Source organism: Embiotoca jacksoni, unplaced genomic scaffold (assembly GCF_022577435.1).
Source record: "Embiotoca jacksoni isolate LCO1_2020_lvr unplaced genomic scaffold, fEmbJac1.0.p SCAF_43, whole genome shotgun sequence".
Lineage (NCBI taxonomy): Eukaryota > Metazoa > Chordata > Actinopteri > Embiotocidae > Embiotoca > Embiotoca jacksoni.
Window position 1 is genome coordinate 1,237,263 of NW_027185396.1, and position 21,115 is coordinate 1,258,377.

The 21,115-nt window shown below is 43.7% G+C and overlaps 4 protein-coding genes across 9 annotated transcripts; 1 reads left to right on the forward strand and 3 right to left on the reverse strand.

Moving 5' to 3' along the window:
* The first annotated feature begins 630 nt into the window (after positions 1-630).
* tmed4 (transmembrane p24 trafficking protein 4) lies at positions 631-4,500 on the forward strand. The gene is made up of 5 exons (XM_069169273.1): positions 631-788; positions 1,467-1,567; positions 1,666-1,791; positions 2,560-2,706; positions 2,791-4,500. Exons 1-5 carry the CDS (start codon positions 650-652, stop codon positions 2,938-2,940), a joined length of 663 nt encoding a protein of 220 aa, XP_069025374.1. The 5' UTR covers positions 631-649; the 3' UTR covers positions 2,941-4,500.
* Positions 4,501-4,549: 49 nt separating this feature from the next.
* Positions 4,550-9,868, reverse strand: plpbp (pyridoxal phosphate binding protein). Its single transcript, XM_069169272.1, has 8 exons — positions 9,748-9,868; positions 8,984-9,091; positions 8,858-8,893; positions 8,706-8,781; positions 8,489-8,629; positions 8,167-8,309; positions 7,030-7,128; positions 4,550-5,721 (listed from the first exon to the last, which is right to left on the reverse strand). The coding sequence occupies exons 1-8, from the start codon at positions 9,835-9,837 to the stop codon at positions 5,530-5,532; spliced, it is 885 nt and encodes a 294-aa protein (XP_069025373.1). The 5' UTR covers positions 9,838-9,868; the 3' UTR covers positions 4,550-5,529.
* A 1,491-nt stretch (positions 9,869-11,359) lies between these two features.
* Positions 11,360-16,286, reverse strand: snrpg (small nuclear ribonucleoprotein polypeptide G). Its single transcript, XM_069169220.1, has 4 exons — positions 16,171-16,286; positions 15,967-15,989; positions 13,129-13,253; positions 11,360-11,547 (listed from the first exon to the last, which is right to left on the reverse strand). Exons 1-4 carry the CDS (start codon positions 16,200-16,202, stop codon positions 11,497-11,499), a joined length of 231 nt encoding a protein of 76 aa, XP_069025321.1. The 5' UTR covers positions 16,203-16,286; the 3' UTR covers positions 11,360-11,496.
* An 810-nt stretch (positions 16,287-17,096) lies between these two features.
* Positions 17,097-21,003, reverse strand: LOC138210188 (zinc finger protein 60). Of its 6 annotated transcripts, none has more exons than XM_069169191.1 (3): positions 20,884-21,003; positions 20,309-20,489; positions 17,097-20,216 (listed from the first exon to the last, which is right to left on the reverse strand). In XM_069169191.1, the coding sequence occupies exons 2-3, from the start codon at positions 20,459-20,461 to the stop codon at positions 18,852-18,854; spliced, it is 1,518 nt and encodes a 505-aa protein (XP_069025292.1). In that variant the 5' UTR covers positions 20,462-20,489; positions 20,884-21,003; the 3' UTR covers positions 17,097-18,851. The 6 variants fall into 6 exon arrangements, with proteins under 6 accessions (XP_069025292.1, XP_069025293.1, XP_069025296.1 ...); XM_069169192.1 differs by having other exon boundaries at positions 20,309-20,486; positions 20,683-21,003; XM_069169195.1 differs by having other exon boundaries at positions 20,683-21,003.
* Positions 21,004-21,115: the final 112 nt, after the last annotated feature.

The following is a 21,115-nucleotide window of genomic DNA, read 5'->3' on the forward strand; positions in this document are numbered from 1 at the left end:
ACTCCTTCCCTCCTTCACTCTTTCCCTCCTTCACTCCTTCCCTCCTTCACTCCTTCCCTCCTTCACGCCTTCACTCCTTCCCTCCTTCACTCTTTCCCTCCTTCACTCCTTCCCTCCTTCCCTCCTTCACTCCTTCCCTCCTTCACTCCTTCCCTCCTTCACTCTTTCCCTCCTTCACTCCTTCCCTCCTTCACTCCTTCCCTCCTTCCCTCCTTCCCTCCTTCACTCCTTCCCTCCTTCACTTTCACTGATGACAGACGAACTTTGTTTTGAAACTCACTCAAATCATAAACCAGGTCGGTCTGGTCTGGTCTCGTGGGGTTTATTATACCTATCAATGAAAAACAATTTCTCTTTTTCAGTTTGTATTCTTGAACGTACATTGTTAAAGCCCTGTGATGTGTGTTTGTTTAGGCTCATTTTAAACTCGACTTTTACCTCAATTTCCCCTGAACATCTTTGTGTTTCCAGGTCCATCCCACTGCCTTCAGGTGATGGTTTGCCTGCGAGGCTCCGATCAGGGCGACGGAGCTCCAACTCCAGCAGGAAATTCCCCTTCCTCCTTCCGCAGTGGGCGGTGACGTCAGCTGGCCGCAGCAGCGTCACGGCTCCCCTTTGCTGATGTGCGCAAAGTGCGAGAGGCTGCACGATGCTCTCTCTCCCTGCCGCTGCTGGACTTATCTTCTTATTAGCTCGGATTTGTCCGAGCGACGCGCTTTATTTCCACATCGGAGAGACGGAGAAGAAATGTTTCATTGAGGAGATCCCGGACGAGACCATGGTGATCGGTGAGGTGCTGGCGGCTCGCCGCAGCTAACTAGCATTACACGCTAATAGCTGGTTTCTGCAGAGATGACAGCATGAAGACAGAAGAGTGTTTTCTGTGTTCAGACTGCCTGCAGAACCAGAAAGCAGCAACCTCTCCAGTGTCCTGCGTGCTTCAGTAGCAGCTCGTGAGCTTCTTCACGTCAGCGGTTAGCACAGATGTGTGTCTTATATTGAGGATAATTCAATATAAGACACGAGCAGCAGGTTTATGAGACAGAATGAGCAAAAATGCAATAAACGTGTTTTTCATTCTTTACTTACCTGATGATCAATGTTAGCCATTTGTAAAGAGTCTCTAAACTCAGTGAAATCAGCAGCATTAACCTGAGGTTTCCTGCAAAATTGCAAATTTTGATGTGAATTTTGGTGTTTTTACAAGTTAAACTGCATTTCATGTTCTCACGGTCTCCATCTATTTATGTTTACTTGCGTCATACTTTTTCATTCATGTGTCTTTATATTCTGGCGCTGTGAGGGACATCCTGTTGGATGCCACCGTTTGCGCCATTAATATTTCTACTCATGATATTGGCCTCTGAGTTGATTTCTGTTTCTCTGTCACTGTGCAGACGTCAAAGTTTCTGTCTTTTTGAACGCTAAAAGGACCTGATGGTGTTTTGTGTTTTTCCGTGTGACAGGAAAGTACAGAACTCAGCTGTGGGACAAACAGAGCAACTCTTTCCTCCCGGCCACCCCCGGCCTCGGGATGCACGTCGAGATCAAGGATCCCGACACGAAGGTAAACACGGAGGAGGACGTGTTTCTCAAACACACACACACACACACACACACACACGTACAGTAAATCTAAAGACGTGTCTCCTACACCTCCCTCAGATCATCCTTTCTCGCCAGTACGGGTCGGATGGGCGCTTCACCTTCACCTCCCACACTCCCGGAGAACATCAGATCTGTTTGCACTCCAACTCCACCAAGATGGCTCTGTTTGCAGGAGGAAAACTGGTACCGACCCAACAGAACCCAACTGAACCGCCGGCTTTGACTGTTCAACTGTCTGACCGCTTATTTCCTTCTAAAATGTGCCACTAGTTTTGAACATATTCATACTGGATCAATATCATCGAAATATAGATTCATTTGAAATCAATATTTATTATGTTTTTTGTTTTATTCATGAAGAAAATATGCCAGTTTTATATGAATATAACTCATTTAAAAAAAAGGTCTGACACCTCGTGTGCCCCAACCAGGGCAGCAGCCAAGAGCCAAAAGATTAGCTCCACTTATGTTAAAAAAGAAATTGACATTACAATTTGATGAAAAAAAACAAGTGACACCAAGTTTTGAACATATATATATATATATACTCTTTTAGTCCATATATACTCCATTAGTTTAATACTAATGGAGTTGGGTATGACCCTGTGTGCAGACGGATTCCTGTGCTCCAACGTTTTATCTGCTTCCAGGACCTTTCCTCCGTGCTGTTACTTTATGATCAGAGTTCTCGGGTGAATTTGATATCAGTAAATTGTAAAACTCTGTGATTGCACCTTTACTGAAACTGAAACTGTCCTCAGTCACTATTTTTTAGAAGGAAATTCCTGAGTTGAAAGTGTTGAAAAAAAAGTTTGTCCACTTTTGGCTGTGATCGGATTTGAGCCCGTTTTAAGAAACGCTGCTACTAATAGTGTGACGGATGTCTTGATTGTGCTGCTCACAGTTTAAAAGCGTGCAGATTTCCGACTGTCTGTGTCCGTTTCGTTTCAGAGGGTGCATCTGGACATTCAGGTTGGAGAACATACCAACAACTACCCTGAAATCGCTGCTAAGGATAAACTGACCGAGCTGCAGCTGCGAGTCCGACAGCTGCTGGACCAAGTGGAGCAGATCCAGAAGGAGCAAAACTACCAGAGGGTCAGTAAAAATAACAAAAACACACACAAGCCGTGTTCACAGTTGCCGTAGAGGCCGTTGGATTTCACTGTTTTTCTTCCGCAGTATCGCGAGGAGCGCTTCCGCATGACGAGCGAGAGCACCAACCAGCGCGTGCTGTGGTGGTCCATCGCTCAGACGCTCATCCTCATCGTCACCGGTATCTGGCAGATGAAGCACCTGAAGAGCTTCTTCGAGGCCAAGAAACTGGTGTAACGTCGGCCCGCGTGCGACCGCTGCATCGGGCAACAACAACAACAACAACAACAACAACAACAACAACAACAGCGCCGATGAGCAGACGGACTGGACTCACCTGACCGGGGCGACGCCCCGCCCCCCCGTCAGCGCAGAACCATCCCGGAGGAGACACGTGCTCTTAATATCAGTCACGAATGGTACGAGCAGATCCACAGATGCAGTTTTTGATGCCGGACGATGTGTTTTTTTCCTTATGAACTTTTTTAGGGGTTTTCCGTCCGACACAGTAGATTCAGATCTTGTTGTGTTTTTCTGACCGGACGTCCTTTTTCTATCTTCACGTGCAGGAAGAAGTTTTCTGTGATTCAACAGAAGTGAATGAGAATGTTTAAAAGCTGTTACAAGGAGTAACCTGTAGTTAGTTTACATTTTTGTTGTTGTCATTGTTAGTGTTGCACATAGATTTTATTTCCAGGTTTTGTAACTTCTAACCTTTCAGCTGTGTTTACATTGGTCACATTAGTGCAAATATTATCCTCACATAACACTCGACTTTAACCCCCATATTTATCATTTATAAGCAGCATAGGAACCCATAACAAATGGTTATAACAAATTATAGCTTAGCATCGAGGGGATTTTTAAACATTTATTCATGTATTTGTAAACAATAATAACTAATCGTGAAGCATTTGTAACTGGTCAATAAACAGCAAATTAATGTTTAATTAACACACTGTAACAAAGCTGTTATACGTTACGATTACAACTGTTATATAAAAGCGTTACAGATGCTTCACAGAAGAGATCCTGTTGACGAATACATGAATAAAGCCTTCAAAATGTGATGTATGCTCACAGCAGCAGTATAGTGAGTTATAAAATCATTTAGTATATATACAGTTTATGAAAGTGAAATAGAGCGTGAAAATAAAGCGTTACCTGCCAGCTGTGTATAGTTTCTTACCAGATACAGACGGGTGACAAATTAAAGGAAAACACCAGAATAAAGTGTTCTACTACTAGAGACCACGCCCATCAGGATACACACACACACACACACACACACACACACACACACACACACACAGCATGACAGAGGATCCCCTCAAACATTCAGGCTTTTCCTTTCAGTTGGTCACCTGTCAGCAGGTGTGTAGATACAGTTTGTGTTGTAAATAGCAGTTTAGGCTTATTGACTGTCCCGATCGGTTTTTAACGCCTTTTACACGGATTGAATGATGTAAAAAAAAAAAGAAAAAAAGAAGTCATTATGTCAGTGGATTGTGAGTTTATTTATTGAACAGTCACGTTTAATTTGCTGAGCTCAAAGCCAAGTTTACTGTTATTTTTGGCTTTCATTTGTCAATGCAGGACATTTGAATGAATTCTGTTCATTTGTAATGACTCAACGCGCTTATCAATGGGTTCCAGTTTTAACGAGGTTATCATTTTTTACATTGAGTCCTTTTCTTTAGATGCAGTTTATTCTTTTTAAAGTTGTTTTATTTAAGCTCTTTCACTGTGGTGTGGATGTCACCTCCGTGTGCTTAATAAAGAAACGTTGGGCTCTTATTTGTTTGCGCCACTTTGCCCTAAAGAGAAGAAATACACCGCAAATGGCTGATGTTTTCAACAGATTTATTGCTTGGCTTCAGCTTCCTTCAGAGCTCGACTCCAAACCAAACAACGCCGAGACGCCCGGTTAAAGACAGCAACCACACACCTTGTTGTTTTAATCACCGACGATGAGACAGAAACACACATGCTGACCTCGGGACATCTTCCTAGAAAACCACTGCGACACCATCATCACAGCTGCAGTGGAAAGAAATCTACTCGGAAAGAAACCAACAAAACAAAATCACCACTTTGCATAGGTTTACGCTCGCTCAGCTCCCACAATGCACCACGGCACGGCACGGACACAGGACCGGTACAGAGACGGAACACGTTGGGCGGGTTGGACTCGTGAAATATCAAGAATAGAGTTTTGACAACATCTGGCACACCGTACGAAACTATCATCAAACACACAATACGTACGTGTCATTATAAAGGGATTGATGATTTATTAAATCAAGTCTTTGTGTCAACTGTACAACAAAAATGGTACATTGTAGTGTGTGGAGTTCCTGATTACTGGGACACACATTTTCAGCAGTCACATGTCGGGTTGGAAAGGTAGAAAATATCACATCGGCACAACAGACCCAAACAAATCCTCCCTATCTCGTGAAATGATTTTCCGTAGGTCGCCATGTTATCAGCGGTTTGCCTCGTATCCAGTAATCTTTGACTAAAAGGTTTTCCATGAGGAGGAAGTCAGAGCACTAAAGGTTAGGAACACCTGTTAGACACTACTGTTTAAAAAAGGTTAGACTACTGAATGCCACTTTGTAAATGCTGAAAAGAGCAAGAAGTTAAAAGGAAATACATTTTAAAATGAGGCAAAGATTTTGCAATCTTAGCTCCACGTGGCTCCGTGGAAATGATCTGCTTCACTGCTCTGTTCATGTAGCCTGTGAAGAGTCTTCTTTCTGTTGTTGTTGTTGTTGTTGTTGTTGTTGTTTTAAAGGTATTTCAGAGAAGGAGGAGTTCTTCTTAGTGATCAGACACGGTGAGGTGCTGCATCTTCTTGGCGGCTTCTTCTGACACCGTCTTGGATGTTTTCTCCGGGCTGGGAGCCGGGCTGGGGAACGGGCTGGGGTTGGGAGTGTTGGTGGCGCTGTTGGGATACTCCCTGTTGCCGAATATGACGCTGCCCACTCGCACGTTGGTGGAGCCCACCTCGATCTTCAGAACACGAGGAGCAGACACGTATGACCACAGACAAATAATAAAACAGATCACGGTGAAATACAGACACGGAAAGAGTCCCAACGAGTTTGAGGTTCTGATTCACGTGAATTCATCCTGTTTCTATGGAGACAAATAAACACCCTAACACTGAGAAGCTGATCGGACACCAGGCAGGGAGAAGGCTTTACTTTCATTACATGTGGATTTAGATGGAGAGAGGGAGGGAGGGAGGGAGAGAGAGAGATAAAGAGAGAGAGAGAGAGAGAGAGAGAGAGAGAGAGAGAGAGAGATAAACAGAGATAGAGAGAGAGAGATAAACAGAGAGATAGAGAGATAAACAGAGAGATAGAGAGAGAGATAAACAGAGATAGAGAGAGAGAGAGAGATAAACAGAGAGATAGAGAGAGAGATAAACAGAGAGATAGAGATAGAGACAGAGAGAGATAGAGAGAGAGAGAGAGAGAGATAAACAGAGAGAGAGAGAGAGAGATAAACAGAGAGATAGAAAGAGAGAGATAAACAGAGAGAGAGAGAGAGAGAGATAAACAGAGAGATAGAGAGAGAGATAAACAGAGATAGAGAGAGAGAGAGATAAACAGAGAGATAGAGAGATAAACAGAGAGATAGAGAGAGAGATAAACAGAGAGATAGAAAGAGAGAGATAAACAGAGAGATAGAGAGATAAACAGAGAGATAGAGAGAGAGATAAACAGAGATAGAGAGAGAGAGAGATAAACAGAGAGATAGAGAGAGAGAGATAAACAGAGAGATAGAGATAGAGACAGAGAGAGATAGAGATAGAGAGATAGAGCTAGAGAGAGAGAGAGAGAGAGCGATAAACAGAGAGAGAGAGAGAGATAGAGATAGAGAGAGACTTTATTGATCCCACAAGGTGAAAGTTTTCGGCTGCAGCAGCATGTAAAGATGCAGGGTAAGCAATAAAAATGACAGAATAAAAATGGAGGTAAAAATATGAAACATAAAAATGTTCAAATGAACAGAATATCCAAATTAAATAGAATGAATTTAAACAATAATAGCAGTTTAGTGCAAAATCAGTCAGAGATGAAGGACTGTTTGTGACCAATGGTTCGTGCACGTTTGCGATGACATCACCAACCAGAAACTGCATTTATTGGGAACGGAAAGTTAAATTGCAGGGAACCAAATCTGATGGAGTAGGAGGGACGGGGGGCGCCAACTGAACCAAGCACATAATTAATAATACCATATTTCAAAGAAGGGAATTCCTTCCTGCTGTTTATAAAGTGTTTATTAATGTTAATAGGAAGCGAGACTCACCGCGTGTTCGAAGTCTGTGGACATTCCCATGCTGAGCTCCACCTCCTCCATCGCCATCTTCAGACTGTCGCACAGCTCCTGCCTCCGACTCAGCAGCATCTACAGCAGGGACACAACCGACCGAGGCTGATACTCACATCAATGTCTGATTGTTTAAAAAAATGAAATAAAATCACAGGAATATATATTATATTGTTAGTCATTAACACATGACAAAAATAATTCTCTTGATACAGATCCCCCAGATATTTAAGGCTGCTCCTGGGAACCGTCCTCAGTGGAGCGCGACCGGACTCAGACATGAACTCAGGGAATTTCAGTCTGCAAACACCAGGCTACATCTGTCTATAACTCTTGTTGAGATTTGCATCCTGTTTTAATAAAGATGTTTTTGTTTTTGTTGCTGTTCAGACCAGTTTGGCTTCTTCACAAATGTGCATTCATAATTTATTTGGTTTTAGTTGCCACACCTTGTTTGTGAGTTGGTAGTCGGCTTAGTGTATGTGGGTCCATCTTATGAAGCTATTTTAATTTTGCCGGTTCAAATTGGGAATATTTATAAAATATATTTCTTAAAATTGTATTATATTCATTACTGATGGAAAGATTCTTTTGGGTTTTTTTTGTTTTCCTTTTTATGTACATGTTATGTTATGCTTTGTATAAACAGGAGGAATATGATGGAAAGAAAAGATTTGTCTCTTCCTCTTGTTTGCATTGTGGCTCCGGAAAGTCTCTTTGGGTTTCTCTCTTATTTGCAAGTGATTCCTTTTTGTTTTACTTTCCGCATCTAATTGACGACTCCCCTGTTTCTTTATCATGCGACCTACAACCAACTCAGTATCACCATACGAAAGCAGGTACAAAGGGCATGGGGTCAACTGTTTGTCACACTGTATAGAAGCTGCCCTACGGAGGAGAGACGTGGGCTTTTTGCTGGACACCTCTCTTTGAGTGTACATGTATTTGCTCCTTCTTGCAAGAATGAATGTCCGATGTGTTTGATTTTGAATCCAGCCTCGGAGTAATGTTTCCAACAATTACTTATCATTCTGATTGTACAGTTTAACCATATTTTATTGGTGGACGAGGAAAATTGTGGATAAAAGTCAATGTTGTCCCTGGTGTCTTTGGTACCTGGAAGTCCGGGTTGGGGCCCAGCGTGAGGTCGTAACCGTAGCGACCGATGGTCATGAGTCCTAAGAAGTGCAGCGCGGAGCACTGAGACACGATGTGCTTCACCGTGTCCACCGTGTCCTCCGGTGGCAGGCCGTGTTTGTCTGCAACAAAAGTTCGACACACTGTTTGTGAAAACACACACACACACACACACACACACACACACTCAGACACACACACACACACACACACACACACACACACACACACACACACACACACACACACACACACAGACACAGCTTGTGATCAAGCTGGTCAAAATGCAGGTGGCACTCACTCCGTTCCCCGCTGGTGTTGATCTGCACCATGACCTTTAACCTCTGCGTGCTGGCTCCTCTGAGGCGCTGCCACGAGCTGTTGACCTTGTCGGCCAGCTTCGCCGAGTCGACCGTCTCCAGGAGGAAGAGGTTGGGCACGCCTGCGGAGAGGAAGGGCGACAGGTCTGAGAACGTGCGGCTTCGGCAGGAGACGACAGGAGAGCCGACGTCACTCACCCAGAAGTTTGTTGACGTTGTTCTTCTGCAGATGGCCGATGAAATGCCACTTGATTTCTGGACACGATTTCAAAATCTGAAAAGAAAAAAAACATTTAAAAAAACTTGGATTGGAGTGAAAAAATAACATATTTACCGTCCGATGAACCTACCAGAGGATCTGAAGCTTTGTCCACAAGTTCATTAACCTGGGTGGAGATACAGGGGAAGTTTCATCTCCGATTCATTTCTCACCTCTCAGACTTCAAACCGGGACGTCAGCAGCGTTTCATACTCACATAATTTTCTCCAAAGTTGCGCTGCCCTTGTCTGTAGGCCTCCACCACCATCTCCGGGGGTTTCGTCTTGCTGACGGCGACGAGGCGAGGCGACACGGCTGGCAGTGTCTGAGGAAGGACAGAGTGGGCTCATTTGTTATCTGTATCAGTGACAGCATCAGTAGAGGAGCTCAGCGTGATGCAGCAGACACCAGGTGAGTCAGGCCCGTGCACGTCCTGTTACACATCATGTCGTCAGCTGCATGTGTGATTTAGATCCTGAGATCCAGACACGTGGATGACGGTGGGAAAACACGCTGTGCATCAACACCTGCTGTGACCTACATATCAACCTTGACTCTTTTTAAAAGGGGCACTTTAAAAACAAAAAGATGACATCTCCACCAGTTGACATCTTCCACAGATGTGTGGTGTGAGGAGAAAAAGCATGGCCGTGTCCGTCACGCGCTTACAAACAGGCTCAATTCTTTAAACGTAAAAATAACATCCAAACAAACAGCAGGCGGCATTTCTGCGCATCGACGTGCGCGCAGACTGTTTGGATGCATCCGGCTCCCACGCGCTGTAGCGCTGCCGCTGTCAGCCGTGCACGGTGTTATGAAAGTGCTGCCTCGAGCCCGCCTGTCTCCCATCTAAAGGTTGAGGTGTTTGGCAGCCTTACATAACGTAACGGCTCGTGCTGTCGCAGCACGACTTTTTCGGAGCCCCGACAGCGGAGCGACGGCGGTGCTGCTCCCGAGCGGAGCTTCCCGGGTTGCGGTTACCTTGGGCCGCCGTGCCGCCGCCTGGCTCACCCGGTCCACGACCGACTGCAGCGCTTTCCCAACCTCCTCCGACATTGCTACTTTCCACATATCGTCAGACGGCGACGACACACAACGTAAAGAAACGTGTTGACGGTGACGACAATCCCCTTTCAAAATAAAAGTCCACCTTAAGCGGAAGTGTGTCGTTCGGAGAGCGCCCTCTGTCGGTCCGGATTCACCAGTTTTATCTGTCAACGTCTGGGTGTAAAGTTTAACCTTATATTAAAGGTTTACAAAAAATTTTTTTATTTAATATATATTTTTTTTTATCAACTAAAAATATATTTAGCTTATATCTATATATATCTATATATATATATAACTTTTTTGACAAAAAAGAAAAAAAGAAAAGTAGAGGCAATTACACAATCAGACTTTTTTTTTTTTTTTTTTTTTTTTTTTTAACTAATATTACACTAATGCATATAAAAATGTACCTACACTTACCTATATTAAGACAATTTCAAAATCAGCCTACTGTCACCTGAAGAATATATCAAGGATTAGAGGATTTATGTCTGGACAGGTTTTGGAAAAACTTGTCCAGACATTCATCTTCAGTCGACTCAACTACTGAACATGTGTTCACAGGTCTCTGTAAAAAAAAAGACAGTCAGACAGCTGCAGCTCGAGTCCTCACTGAGACCAAGAAACTGGATCACATCACTCCAGTTCTGCTTCATGTCGATCAAAGAATCCACTTTAAAATCCTGCTGCTGGTCTATAAAGCACTGAATGGTTTAAGGGCTAAAATACGTTTGTGATCTGCTGCTCCCTTTATGAACCATCCCGACCCCTCAGGTCGTCTGCTGCTCTCCTTTCTGTTCCCACAGTCACAACTAAACATGGAGACGCAGCGTTCAGTTTCTATGTTCCACATATCTGGAACAAAGTCCCAGAAAGCTGCAGGTCTGCTGAGACCATCAGATCCTTTAAATCGAGACTGAAGACTTCTGTTTGCTGCCGTTCACTGAACCAGATTTGAGGATTTCTTAAAGTGATCCTATTTTTAGCTTGCTTAATGTTTTAATGTTTTTAATAATTTTACATTTTAATCAGTTATTTTTAAATGTCCTTTTATTTTTGATGCATTAAAACCATTAAAAGGTTTTATGTGAAGCTCTTTGAATTGTCTTGTTGAAATGTGCTCTACAAATAAACTTTCCTTACACTGACACTTTGAACTTTGTTTTTTAACTGCATAGCTTTCTCATTTCAAATGATTGCAATGTTTTGGGGATATTCTTTATTTTCCTGCCGTTACAGCGTCTTCATGCGGTTTTCTCAATGGAATTTATGGCTTTTCATCAGATGCTTTGTGTCAGTTGTTCTGAAATACGCAAAATTGACACCGAGCAACAAAAGTGAGCAGCTGAGACGCTGTGAGCTGCAGGTCTGAGCTGACCATCAGACAAATTCAAGAGGGAAAATTTGGAGGGAATGTCATTGGAAATATGTGATGCCAAATGACTCATCAAATGTTTGAAGTGTCGAGCATGTTGCTTATTGTTAGTCCCAAAGGATAATAAGCTGGTGGCAACACTGTAAACTGAACACACAAACCAAAATATAAAGAAAAACTGTTTTATTCACAAGATAACACAATTCAAAATGCATCCAAACAAAACATCCCTGTCAATGGAAATCAGAAATCTTATAATTCAAAGACATACAATTCTTTCATAAAGAATAGTGTGGCTCGTCCTCTCATACTCGCTCCAGGGCCTCCAACATGATGATGCTATTCCCCCTGATGACCTATAAAAAAAAAAAAAAAACATGTCCGCACAATTAACACACGGCGTTAATAACAAACTTCCTAAAGGTTTTAGATTGAGATCAAATTTAGAATTTTCAGAATAGACTTCTACAAACTTTCTGCCTGCGTCTGTTTTTAAAATCCAGATCGTACATCAAACAGAAGTTTTTTACTGATCCCGGCACTTCTGTTGGTTTATACAGGCCGACTTCTTAACTGAGGCACATCCCACAGAAAATATACAACCTTCCAGAAGGAGCTGCACACGTGTAACTACGCATGTCTGCACTCATTTGGGCTGAAGAGTCTCACTGACACTGATCGGTGTGAATCAGAGGACAAACTGAATAAAACAAGTTTGTTTTTCATGCTGTTGGAAATATGAACACCTGCTGTGAGTTAAGAGTTTCTTCCCCATCCATATTATCAACAAACCCATTGAAAAGGTCAAAAATAACAATATAGTTTTGTGGGAATCCAAAGTCTGATACATCCTCTTCCTCTGTACTGCACCAGAGATCCACTGTTTTCAAAACTATTAAAAAACATTAATGAGCCACACTAAACAAATGTTTCCTCCTGTCTGATTCACATTTGCTATAAACTATAAACTGATACTTGTGTACCGTAACCCCCCCCCTCCCCTCCCCCCACACACACACCTCATTTACTTTACTTTACAAACAGACTGACAACAGTTGACTGTACTGAGCATCAGTGATTCACACACAGGAATCATCATGAACCATCTGAGACTTTCACATCTATAATATGTCCAATTCCTTTTTTTTTCTTTTTTTTTTGTGGGAATGTTTGAAGAAACAACATGGAGCCTAAATTGAAAAACAGAATCTGAACCATCCAATGCAAAGACAGACTAAATATAGTTCACTACAGTAAATAAAAAGTGATTTCAGACCGAGGTTGCTGGTGTTTCATGGCATTTCTTTACAACATAAAAACATATGAGAGCATGACACCCTCCCAGGTACTATTTATTATACCTGCTTATTTTAAATTTTAACTCTGTGTGTTGAATTTGATCCGTTTATTTTGCATCTCATTTATTTTCTATATTTTCAAATGTTCCTTTGTAGCTGTTTTTATGTGAAACAAATAATAATATTATTATACTATTATGTATATACTATAATATATTATTATAAACAAAACAGCAGACATGTCTGTTAAAATCGCCTGGAATAAGAATTTTGTCATACTGTGACATAAAATAAGCTAAAAGTTCGGCAAACTCGTGGATAAAAATACTGTTCAGCTTCGGCGGTCTGTAGATTATTAAAATGATGACAGGTGCTTTGGAGTTGACCATAAAACCAAGATGTTCAAAAGATGTACAGTTACGATGTAAGATGGAAGTGCATTTAAAATCTTTTCTGTGAATAACAGTGAATCTGTGGTAGGAAATGATGGTGGTAATAAAAGAAGGTGCATCAGTCCTGTTTTGGAGAGTGGAGTCGGCAACAGGAGTCGGGGTGCTGCAACATTTCCTACCGTGCCGTCGTGTCATAAAATAAATAAATGATATTATTATTATTATTATTGTTGTTGTTGTTACTGACCACCATGCCGATGGTGTTCTGTTGTCCTCCCGGGCCCATCTCCAGAGAGTCATCCACCACCAGGTTCATGAAGGGGTCGAACCCTCGCAGGATGCCCTGCACGTGTCTGCCTCCGTTCAACTTCACTGAAGGACACAAACACAAACCTCTGAACGATTGTGCTTGTTTTTAATCACTCAGTTCAAAATGTAATTTTCTTTTCCATCTTTATGTTGACTGCGCTACAAAGCTCACATTTGGTTTCAGGTTTGATTCACACGTACAACACCCAGAACAGTGTGAAGCCACGCTTTCATTTCACAGGTGAACAACTTGTAAACGGAATGTTTTTTGTTTGTTTTGCACTTTTGGTGAGAAACAAAATATTTGTACACATCAACTTGTATCCTGTGAAGTTATGATCCGCATTAATTCACATTTTCTGACATTTCATCTACTTTTTATCAGCAGCTTTGATGAACATTTTATCCAGTATGTTCTGGTTCTGAAGGTCCTGTCCTTTTATCCACTATGTTCTGGTTCTAAAGGTCCTGTCCTCCTATCCACTATGTTCTGGTTCTAAAGGTCCTGTCCTTTTATCCAGTATGTTCTGGTTCTAAAGGTCCTGTCCTCCTATCCACTATGTTCTGGTTCTGAAGGTCCTGTCCTTTTATCCAGTATGTTCTGGTTCTAAAGGTCCTGTCCTCCTATCCACTATGTTCTGGTTCTAAAGGTCCTGTCCTTTTATCCAGTATGTTCTGGTTCTAAAGGTCCTGTCCTCCTATCCACTATGTTCTGGTTCTAAACGTCCTGTCCTTTTATCCATTATGTTCTGGTTCTAAACGTCCTGTCCTTTTATCCAGTATGTTCTGGTTCTAAAGGTCCTGTCCTTTTATCCATTATGTTCTGGTTCTAAAGGTCCTGTCCTTTTATCCATTATGTTCTGGTTCTAAAGGTCCTGTCCTCCTATCCACTATGTTCTGGTTCTAAAGGTCCTGTCCTTTTATCCACTATGTTCTGGTTCTAAACGTCCTGTCCTTTTATTAATTATGTTCTGGTTCTAAAGGTCCTGTCCTCCTATCCACTATGTTCTGGTTCTAAAGGTCCTGTCCTTTTATCCACTATGTTCTGGTTCTAAACGTCCTGTCCTTTTATCCATTATGTTCCGGTTCTAAAGGTCCTGTCCTCCTATCCACTATGTTCTGGTTCTAAAGGTCCTGTCCTTTTATCCATTATGTTCTGGTTCTAAAGGTCCTGTCCTCCTATCCACTATGTTCTGGTTCTAAAGGTCCTGTCCTTTTATCCATTATGTTCTGGTTCTAAACGTCCTGTCCTCCTATCCACTATGTTCTGGTTCTAAAGGTCCTGTCCTCCTATCCACTATGTTCTGGTTCTAAAGGTCCTGTCCTTTTATCCAGTATGTTCTGGTTCTAAAGGTCCTGTCCTTTTATCCATTATGTTCTGGTTCTAAAGGTCCTGTCCTTTTATCCAGTATGTTCTGGTTCTAAAGGTCCTGTCCTTTTATCCATTATGTTCTGGTTCTAAACGTCCTGTCCTTTTATCCAGTATGTTCTGGTTCTAAACGTCCTGTCCTCCTATCCACTATGTTCTGGTTCTAAAGGTCCTGTCCTTTTGTCCAGTATGTTCTGGTTCTATGTTCTAAAGGTCCTGTCCTTTTGTCCACTATGTTCTGGTTCTAGACGTCCTGTCCTTTTATCCACTATGTTCTGGTTCTATGGTTCTATGTTCTGTCCTTTTGTCCAGTATGTTCTGGTTCTATGGTTCTAGACGTCCTGTCCTTTTGTCCAGTCTGTTCTGGTTCTATGGTTCTAAAGGTCCTGTCCTTTTGTCCACTATGTTCTGGTTCTATGGTTCTAAAGGTCCTGTCCTTTTATCCAGTCTGTTCTGGTTCTATGGTTCTAGACGTCCTGTCCTTTTGTCCAGTCTGTTCTGGTTCTATGGTTCTAAAGGTCCTGTCCTTTTGTCCAGTATGTTCTGGTTCTATGGTTCTAGACGTCCTGTCCTTTTATCCAGTCTGTTCTGGTTCTATACGTCCTAGACGTCCTGTCCTTTTGTCCAGTATGTTCTGGTTCTATGGTTCTAGACGTCCTGTCCTTTTGTCCAGTCTGTTCTGGTTCTATGGTTCTAAAGGTCCTGTCCTTTTGTCCAGTATGTTCTGGTTCTATGGTTCTAGACGTCCTGTCCTTTTATCCAGTCTGTTCTGGTTCTATGGTTCTAGACGTCCTGTCCTTTTATCCAGTCTGTTCTGGTTCTATGGTTCTAGACGTCCTGTCCTTTTGTCCAGTATGTTCTGGTTCTATGGTTCTAGACGTCCTGTCCTTTTATCCAGTCTGTTCTGGTTCTATGGTTCTAGACGTCCTGTCCTTTTGTCCAGTCTGTTCTGGTTCTATGGTTCTAAAGGTCCTGTCCTTTTGTCCAGTATGTTCTGGTTCTATGGTTCTAGACGTCCTGTCCTTTTATCCAGTCTGTTCTGGTTCTATGGTTCTAGACGTCCTGTCCTTTTGTCCAGTATGTTCTGGTTCTATGGTTCTAGACGTCCTGTCCTTTTGTCCAGTCTGTTCTGGTTCTATGGTTCTAAAGGTCCTGTCCTTTTGTCCAGTATGTTCTGGTTCTATGGTTCTAGACGTCCTGTCCTTTTATCCAGTCTGTTCTGGTTCTATGGTTCTAGACGTCCTGTCCTTTTGTCCAGTATGTTCTGGTTCTATGGTTCTAGACGTCCTGTCCTTTTGTCCAGTATGTTCTGGTTCTATGGTTCTACACGTCCTGTCCTTTTGTCCAGTCTGTTCTGGTTCTATGGTTCTATGTTCTGTCCTTTAGAAGAAGTAGAACTCTACTCACACGACAGCTTCTTGTCCATGAACCTGAAAACAGAGAACTCACATTTAACGTTTCCAGCCTCGGTCAGACAGGCTAGCTAATGCTAGCTTGTTGCTCCTATAAAACAAGGTGATAGGGTTGCTGTGCGCGTGCCATTCATTTAAATACGAGGCACGTTTAAATTACACGACGCTGGTTTACTTCAGGAAAAGCTTAGAAACTTACTTCTTCAGCTCTGGTGGATGTGCTTTGCTCATTTTGTCGGTGTTTTCTCAAAGCCGACGCAGTTAATCGTAAACTGTGCGTTTCACAAAACCGCGGAAAGACAGCGTGCACTGAGGAACCGGAAGTTAACCTTATACTAACGGTATCGAGCTCTGCACAGCGCCGCCATGAGGCCAGGAGGAGGAACTCCGTTAACTCGGTTATTCACGACGGTGGAAGAAGTGCTCATAGCTTGTATTTAATAAGACGGTGTACAAAGACTCTAAATACATTTTAAGCCCCAAAAGTACAAGTTTTCACTGTGCTTAATGTTCTGAGCTTGTAAATTTCAACAGTCTCATCTTTTTTTTTTCTATAAGAATAAATCACAATTTGCTGATTTTGTAACATCTTGATATAAGTTTTCATTCACCTCCACTGTTACCTTTTACAACTTCACACATCACGGACGGCCTCCACCTAAGGATCAGAGATGGATATGAGCTTTTACTTTTACTGTAATTTAGATTGTCCCTGTTAACTAAACAATCAGATAAATAAACAGTATTATTCATGTGACTCTGGTAAGTAACAAAAGTTATTATAAATGTAGAGCAGGTGTGTAAATGGAGTAAAAAGTACAACACTTCCCCCTGAAAACGCAGTGGAGTAGAAAGTAGAAAATTGGAGATACTAATGCAGAGCACAAGGACCTGAAAATTGCACTCGAGTAAATAATACCAACGCAACAGCATAACTTTTAGCTGAAAATAAGGAAGGAAAAAGCAGATGATAAACTTAGATCTCCATGATAACTCATTAATTTGTTGGTATTTTGCTGTATATGCCGCCTATAGTAACCTGTGCAGATGGTGTAATTTTGCCTGTATGAAAAACTGGACTGTATTCACTGAATCAGATCAGCAGTAAGAAGACAAACAAAGACGTTGTTAGAGAACTGTTTATTCATGTCATCTAGAAAGAGCCGTATACCTCTTTACAAAAGACCTCGAAACTGTGGAAGCTTCAAAACCTATTTAATCATGTTCTATATTTTCACAGTAACGCTTTGAAAACAGTAGCTGAAAATACTTTATTATTAAAAAAACATAAACAAAAACAAATCCTAGTTCGTTCACCAAAGCATATCGAGCATCGCAGACACGGGGAAGAGCTGCTATCAACCTGTTTGCATAGCTAGAAGAATATGACCCGAGTTCATGCCAGCTAAAGAGACAGGCCATAATGAAAGGCATTGTAGTGGGTCTGAGTTTTAATGACAGCAAAGTCAGTTCGTTGGAGGGATTATGGCAAAAGCAGGTTTAAAAAAAGAAAAGAAAAGCCAAACATCACCATTCACACTTCGTGGCAGCACTTGCAAAGAACTGAACTTCCATCTGGTTGCTTCAAGTAGTGGTGCAAACAACCAGGTCCGACTCTCAAGAGTTGGAAGTGTTTCTCAGCAAGTGTTTCTCAGCAGTTCCCACCAGTCTGTTACTAATTATTGCCAAAATTGTAATAAAATGAATGAGTGAGATACAGCAGAGGACAAACACGACCGGACTGAGCCGAAGCGCTGCAGATGTCTGGTGTGAAAATAGACCGGAGCGAACAGGATGTCTGGCAGTGCTTTGGGGAGAACGGTTGTACGGATGGCCTCATTTCCCAGAAAGCACCTGAGGGCAGAGATGAACTTCACACCACTAGAAGTGTATGTCTGCTTTACAGCAAGGTGCTCGTGGGAAACGAGGTCCTTATTGGGACAAAATAGTGGTGCGTCACTGATGGGAGAATAAAAGTGGAAAGATAAAAGCATCATATAGGGTGTGGTTTCCCCCTCCACCTCCCCCACCCCTCCACCACCCCTCCACGTTCTTCAGGCCTCCACAGGTTTCAGTGTATTTAATTCAAGTATCAAAATCAACTTGAAGCCATCACAGTGAACACGTTAATTTAATGTTAAGCTGAAAATGTAACTTAGAGCCGGCAGCCAAACATCACACACACACACACACACACACACACACACACACAGGTGAAGCATCAAGAACAAGAAAACAGCCGAGCAGCGAATCCTCCCTTCATGAGGATTATAATGTTCAGCTGTTGAGAGGTTGATTTATTAAAAAGAGTAATTTTGAAGACTGTTGAACTGTAGTGGCTTATACTCAGAGGTGTTATTTCCTAAACCCATTTTATTTAACAAAATATTATATAACCCACTCCACCAGGGGTTTTAATGTAACGTCTGATCGGTGTGCATCATTTGAATTCTCTATGATAACGCTTGTTAATGCAGCGCTGCTCTCGCACCAGAGACGGTTGAACCCAGTCACTTTTCCAAATGTATAAACATGCATTAAAATGAACTTCGATGCTCACCGCGATCGATCTCAAATTGAATCCCAAACTATACTGTTAAAGAGCGGTCGCCTCGAACACAGAAACACTCAAAATCTGAAAAATAACGATGTCATTTATAGTAAATTGGCTAAATTAAAAACTCCAGAACGGTCCTTTAACAACTCGTGAACCCTTGTAACAGTAAACCAACACCATAAGGTATAAAAAACAAGATGTTCTGAACGCTCAAATCGGTGAACTGCTCACTCAGCAAGAACCTCACGGAGATCTCAGCACACCGCGTCTGCTGTCGAAGGCAAAAAAGGCAAAAAATCGTTGACGACATTCGATCGGAGCCATCAGGCTTTGCTGGCCTGGTGCGAGTAGCCCTCCATGACGCTGTCCTCCTCCACTTTGACTCGCAGGTGCTCCTGACAGTGTTCTAGGAAGGCGTCGAGCACGGAGAAGCCCTGCTGGCAGGGCACACAGTGGTAGAGCCGGTGCCTCCTGGAGCCGGGCCACTTGCAGGTGTCCATCTCGCTGGTGCACACGCTGCACTGCCGCCTCCTCACCGACGACTGGTGGAGCTCCACGTGCTCCTTCAGCTGCCACTGCAGAGAGAACACCTCTGCACAGGAGGGGCAGGGGAACTCCCTCTCCACCACCTCCTCCTCCTCCTCCTCTTCCTCCTCTTCTTCTTCTTCCAACTCCTCCTCCACCTCCTTCTCTTCCTCCACTTCAGGCACTTGTCTGTATCTCCCCGACTCCCCAGTCTTGGTCTCGACCGTGGACGCCTTCCTGGGCGTCCCTGGACCAGCCTTAACTGTCGAATGATCTGCGAGGCCGGTTTGGACTTTATTTGGTCGGGTTTCTGGTTGCTTGGAGTCTTTGGTGGAACAGCCGACGGATGGGCTTTTGTTTCTGACGGCGTTGAAGCTGGAGGCCGTGTGGTGTCTGTAATGTGCCCTCAGTGATAAATGATGGAAGAAGACTTTGCCGCAGAGCTGACACGGATACGCGTCGACTCTCCTGCGCTTGCCGGCGACGGGTCTCGGCTCTCTCGTGTTCTTCTCTCTGCTGTGCTTCTCTTTTCTGTGCGCGTGCAGTTTAGTGGTGCTTCTGAAAACCAAGTCACAAGAGCGACAGTTCAGAGGCTTCATTTTGGATTTCGTTTTTTTATTTGGCTCTTCGTTAACCTTGGCTTTCCTTCCTCTCCTCGCCTCTCCGCCGGCACCGTCTCCTGTGGCTTTCTGTCCCGTTTCTGCGTGGCTCGTCTGCTCATGGCGCTGCAGTCCGGCCTCTGAGCGGAAGCTTCTCGAACAGAACCGGCACACGTTGACAGCTCGGCCGCTGGGCCCCGGGGTGTCCGAAGAGTCAGAGCGAGCGGAGTCACCCTCGGAAACTGACGGAGAATCGTCTGGAAGACTGCCGGCATCGGCTACATCTGAGGAGGAAGGTGGCTCGCTGCAACCGGCCTGCTGATGGTGCAGCAGCGCCTGCTTCTGGCTGAAGCCCCGCCCACACGGGGCACACGCATACGGGCTGCTGTCCAAGAGGTGCGGCTGGCGGTGAAGAGACTTGTCCTGCAGCCTGCCGGGATCTGAGGCGTGAGCGGAGCACGCGGGGCACGGAGAGCCGAGGCGGGACACCCCGTGACAAAGCTCACACTGGGCGGGATCCCGATCACACTTGTGCAGCTGCAAGGAGGACCTGAGGGAGAACTCCTGCCCACAGGAGGGACACCGGTGAGGCTTGGGTAACGAGTGTTTCAGCTCCTGGTGCTGCAACAGATCTCTTGTGCAAGGGAAACCCTTACCACACTCTTGGCAAACATAGGAGAGCTGGTTCCGAGAGGGCTGTTTGGACTCGGCCCGGGTGATGAAGCTGGCCAGCCTGGACAGGGTGTCTGCCGCCGCGCTGGAGCGGCTGAAGGACTCCGGCGACCTGGTGGTGCTCCAGCTGACTCCATCCATCCTCTGTCCCAGGCTGCTCTCCTGCTGTAGCAGACACAAAGAAGTCTCGAGTCACAAGCTACAAAAAAAAATAAGATCACACTGACACAGAAAGCGAAATAAATGTCTGACGCGCTTCAGTGTTTCAGATGAACGTGACGAAGCAGCGACGTGAAACCAACAGCAGTCAAATTCCGATCAGGAAAGTAAAAGCGTGTCTTCTTCTTGGCTTACTCACGTGATTAATGATTGCTCAACACGTTAAATTGAAGTGAAGCCGGTGTGAACCAGCTGGAGGTCCACTGGACGTGTCAACATCACGGCGCGCAGCAGGCTAGCGTCGCGTTTGCTAACGTTAGCTCGCTGCTAGCTGCGCGAACATTGTTTAGAAATGCAACACTTCCGTTTTAAGAGCTTTTTTTTTATATTTTTTTTTTACCTCGAGCACTCACACCAAAGCGGTCCGACAGCTGTGTTGACAACAGGTTGAATCCACGCGGCGTGAGACGTTTACTGGCGTCGCTGCCATAAACCGCACGGACATGACTGCTAAAGTGAGAGCTAAGAAGTTTGTGGGGGTGACGTCACCGAGCATGGCGCGTCACTTCCGGTACACAAAACTCCGGTCAAGCAGTTTTCATGTTTCCAGTTTAGTTGAACTGTAAACTATC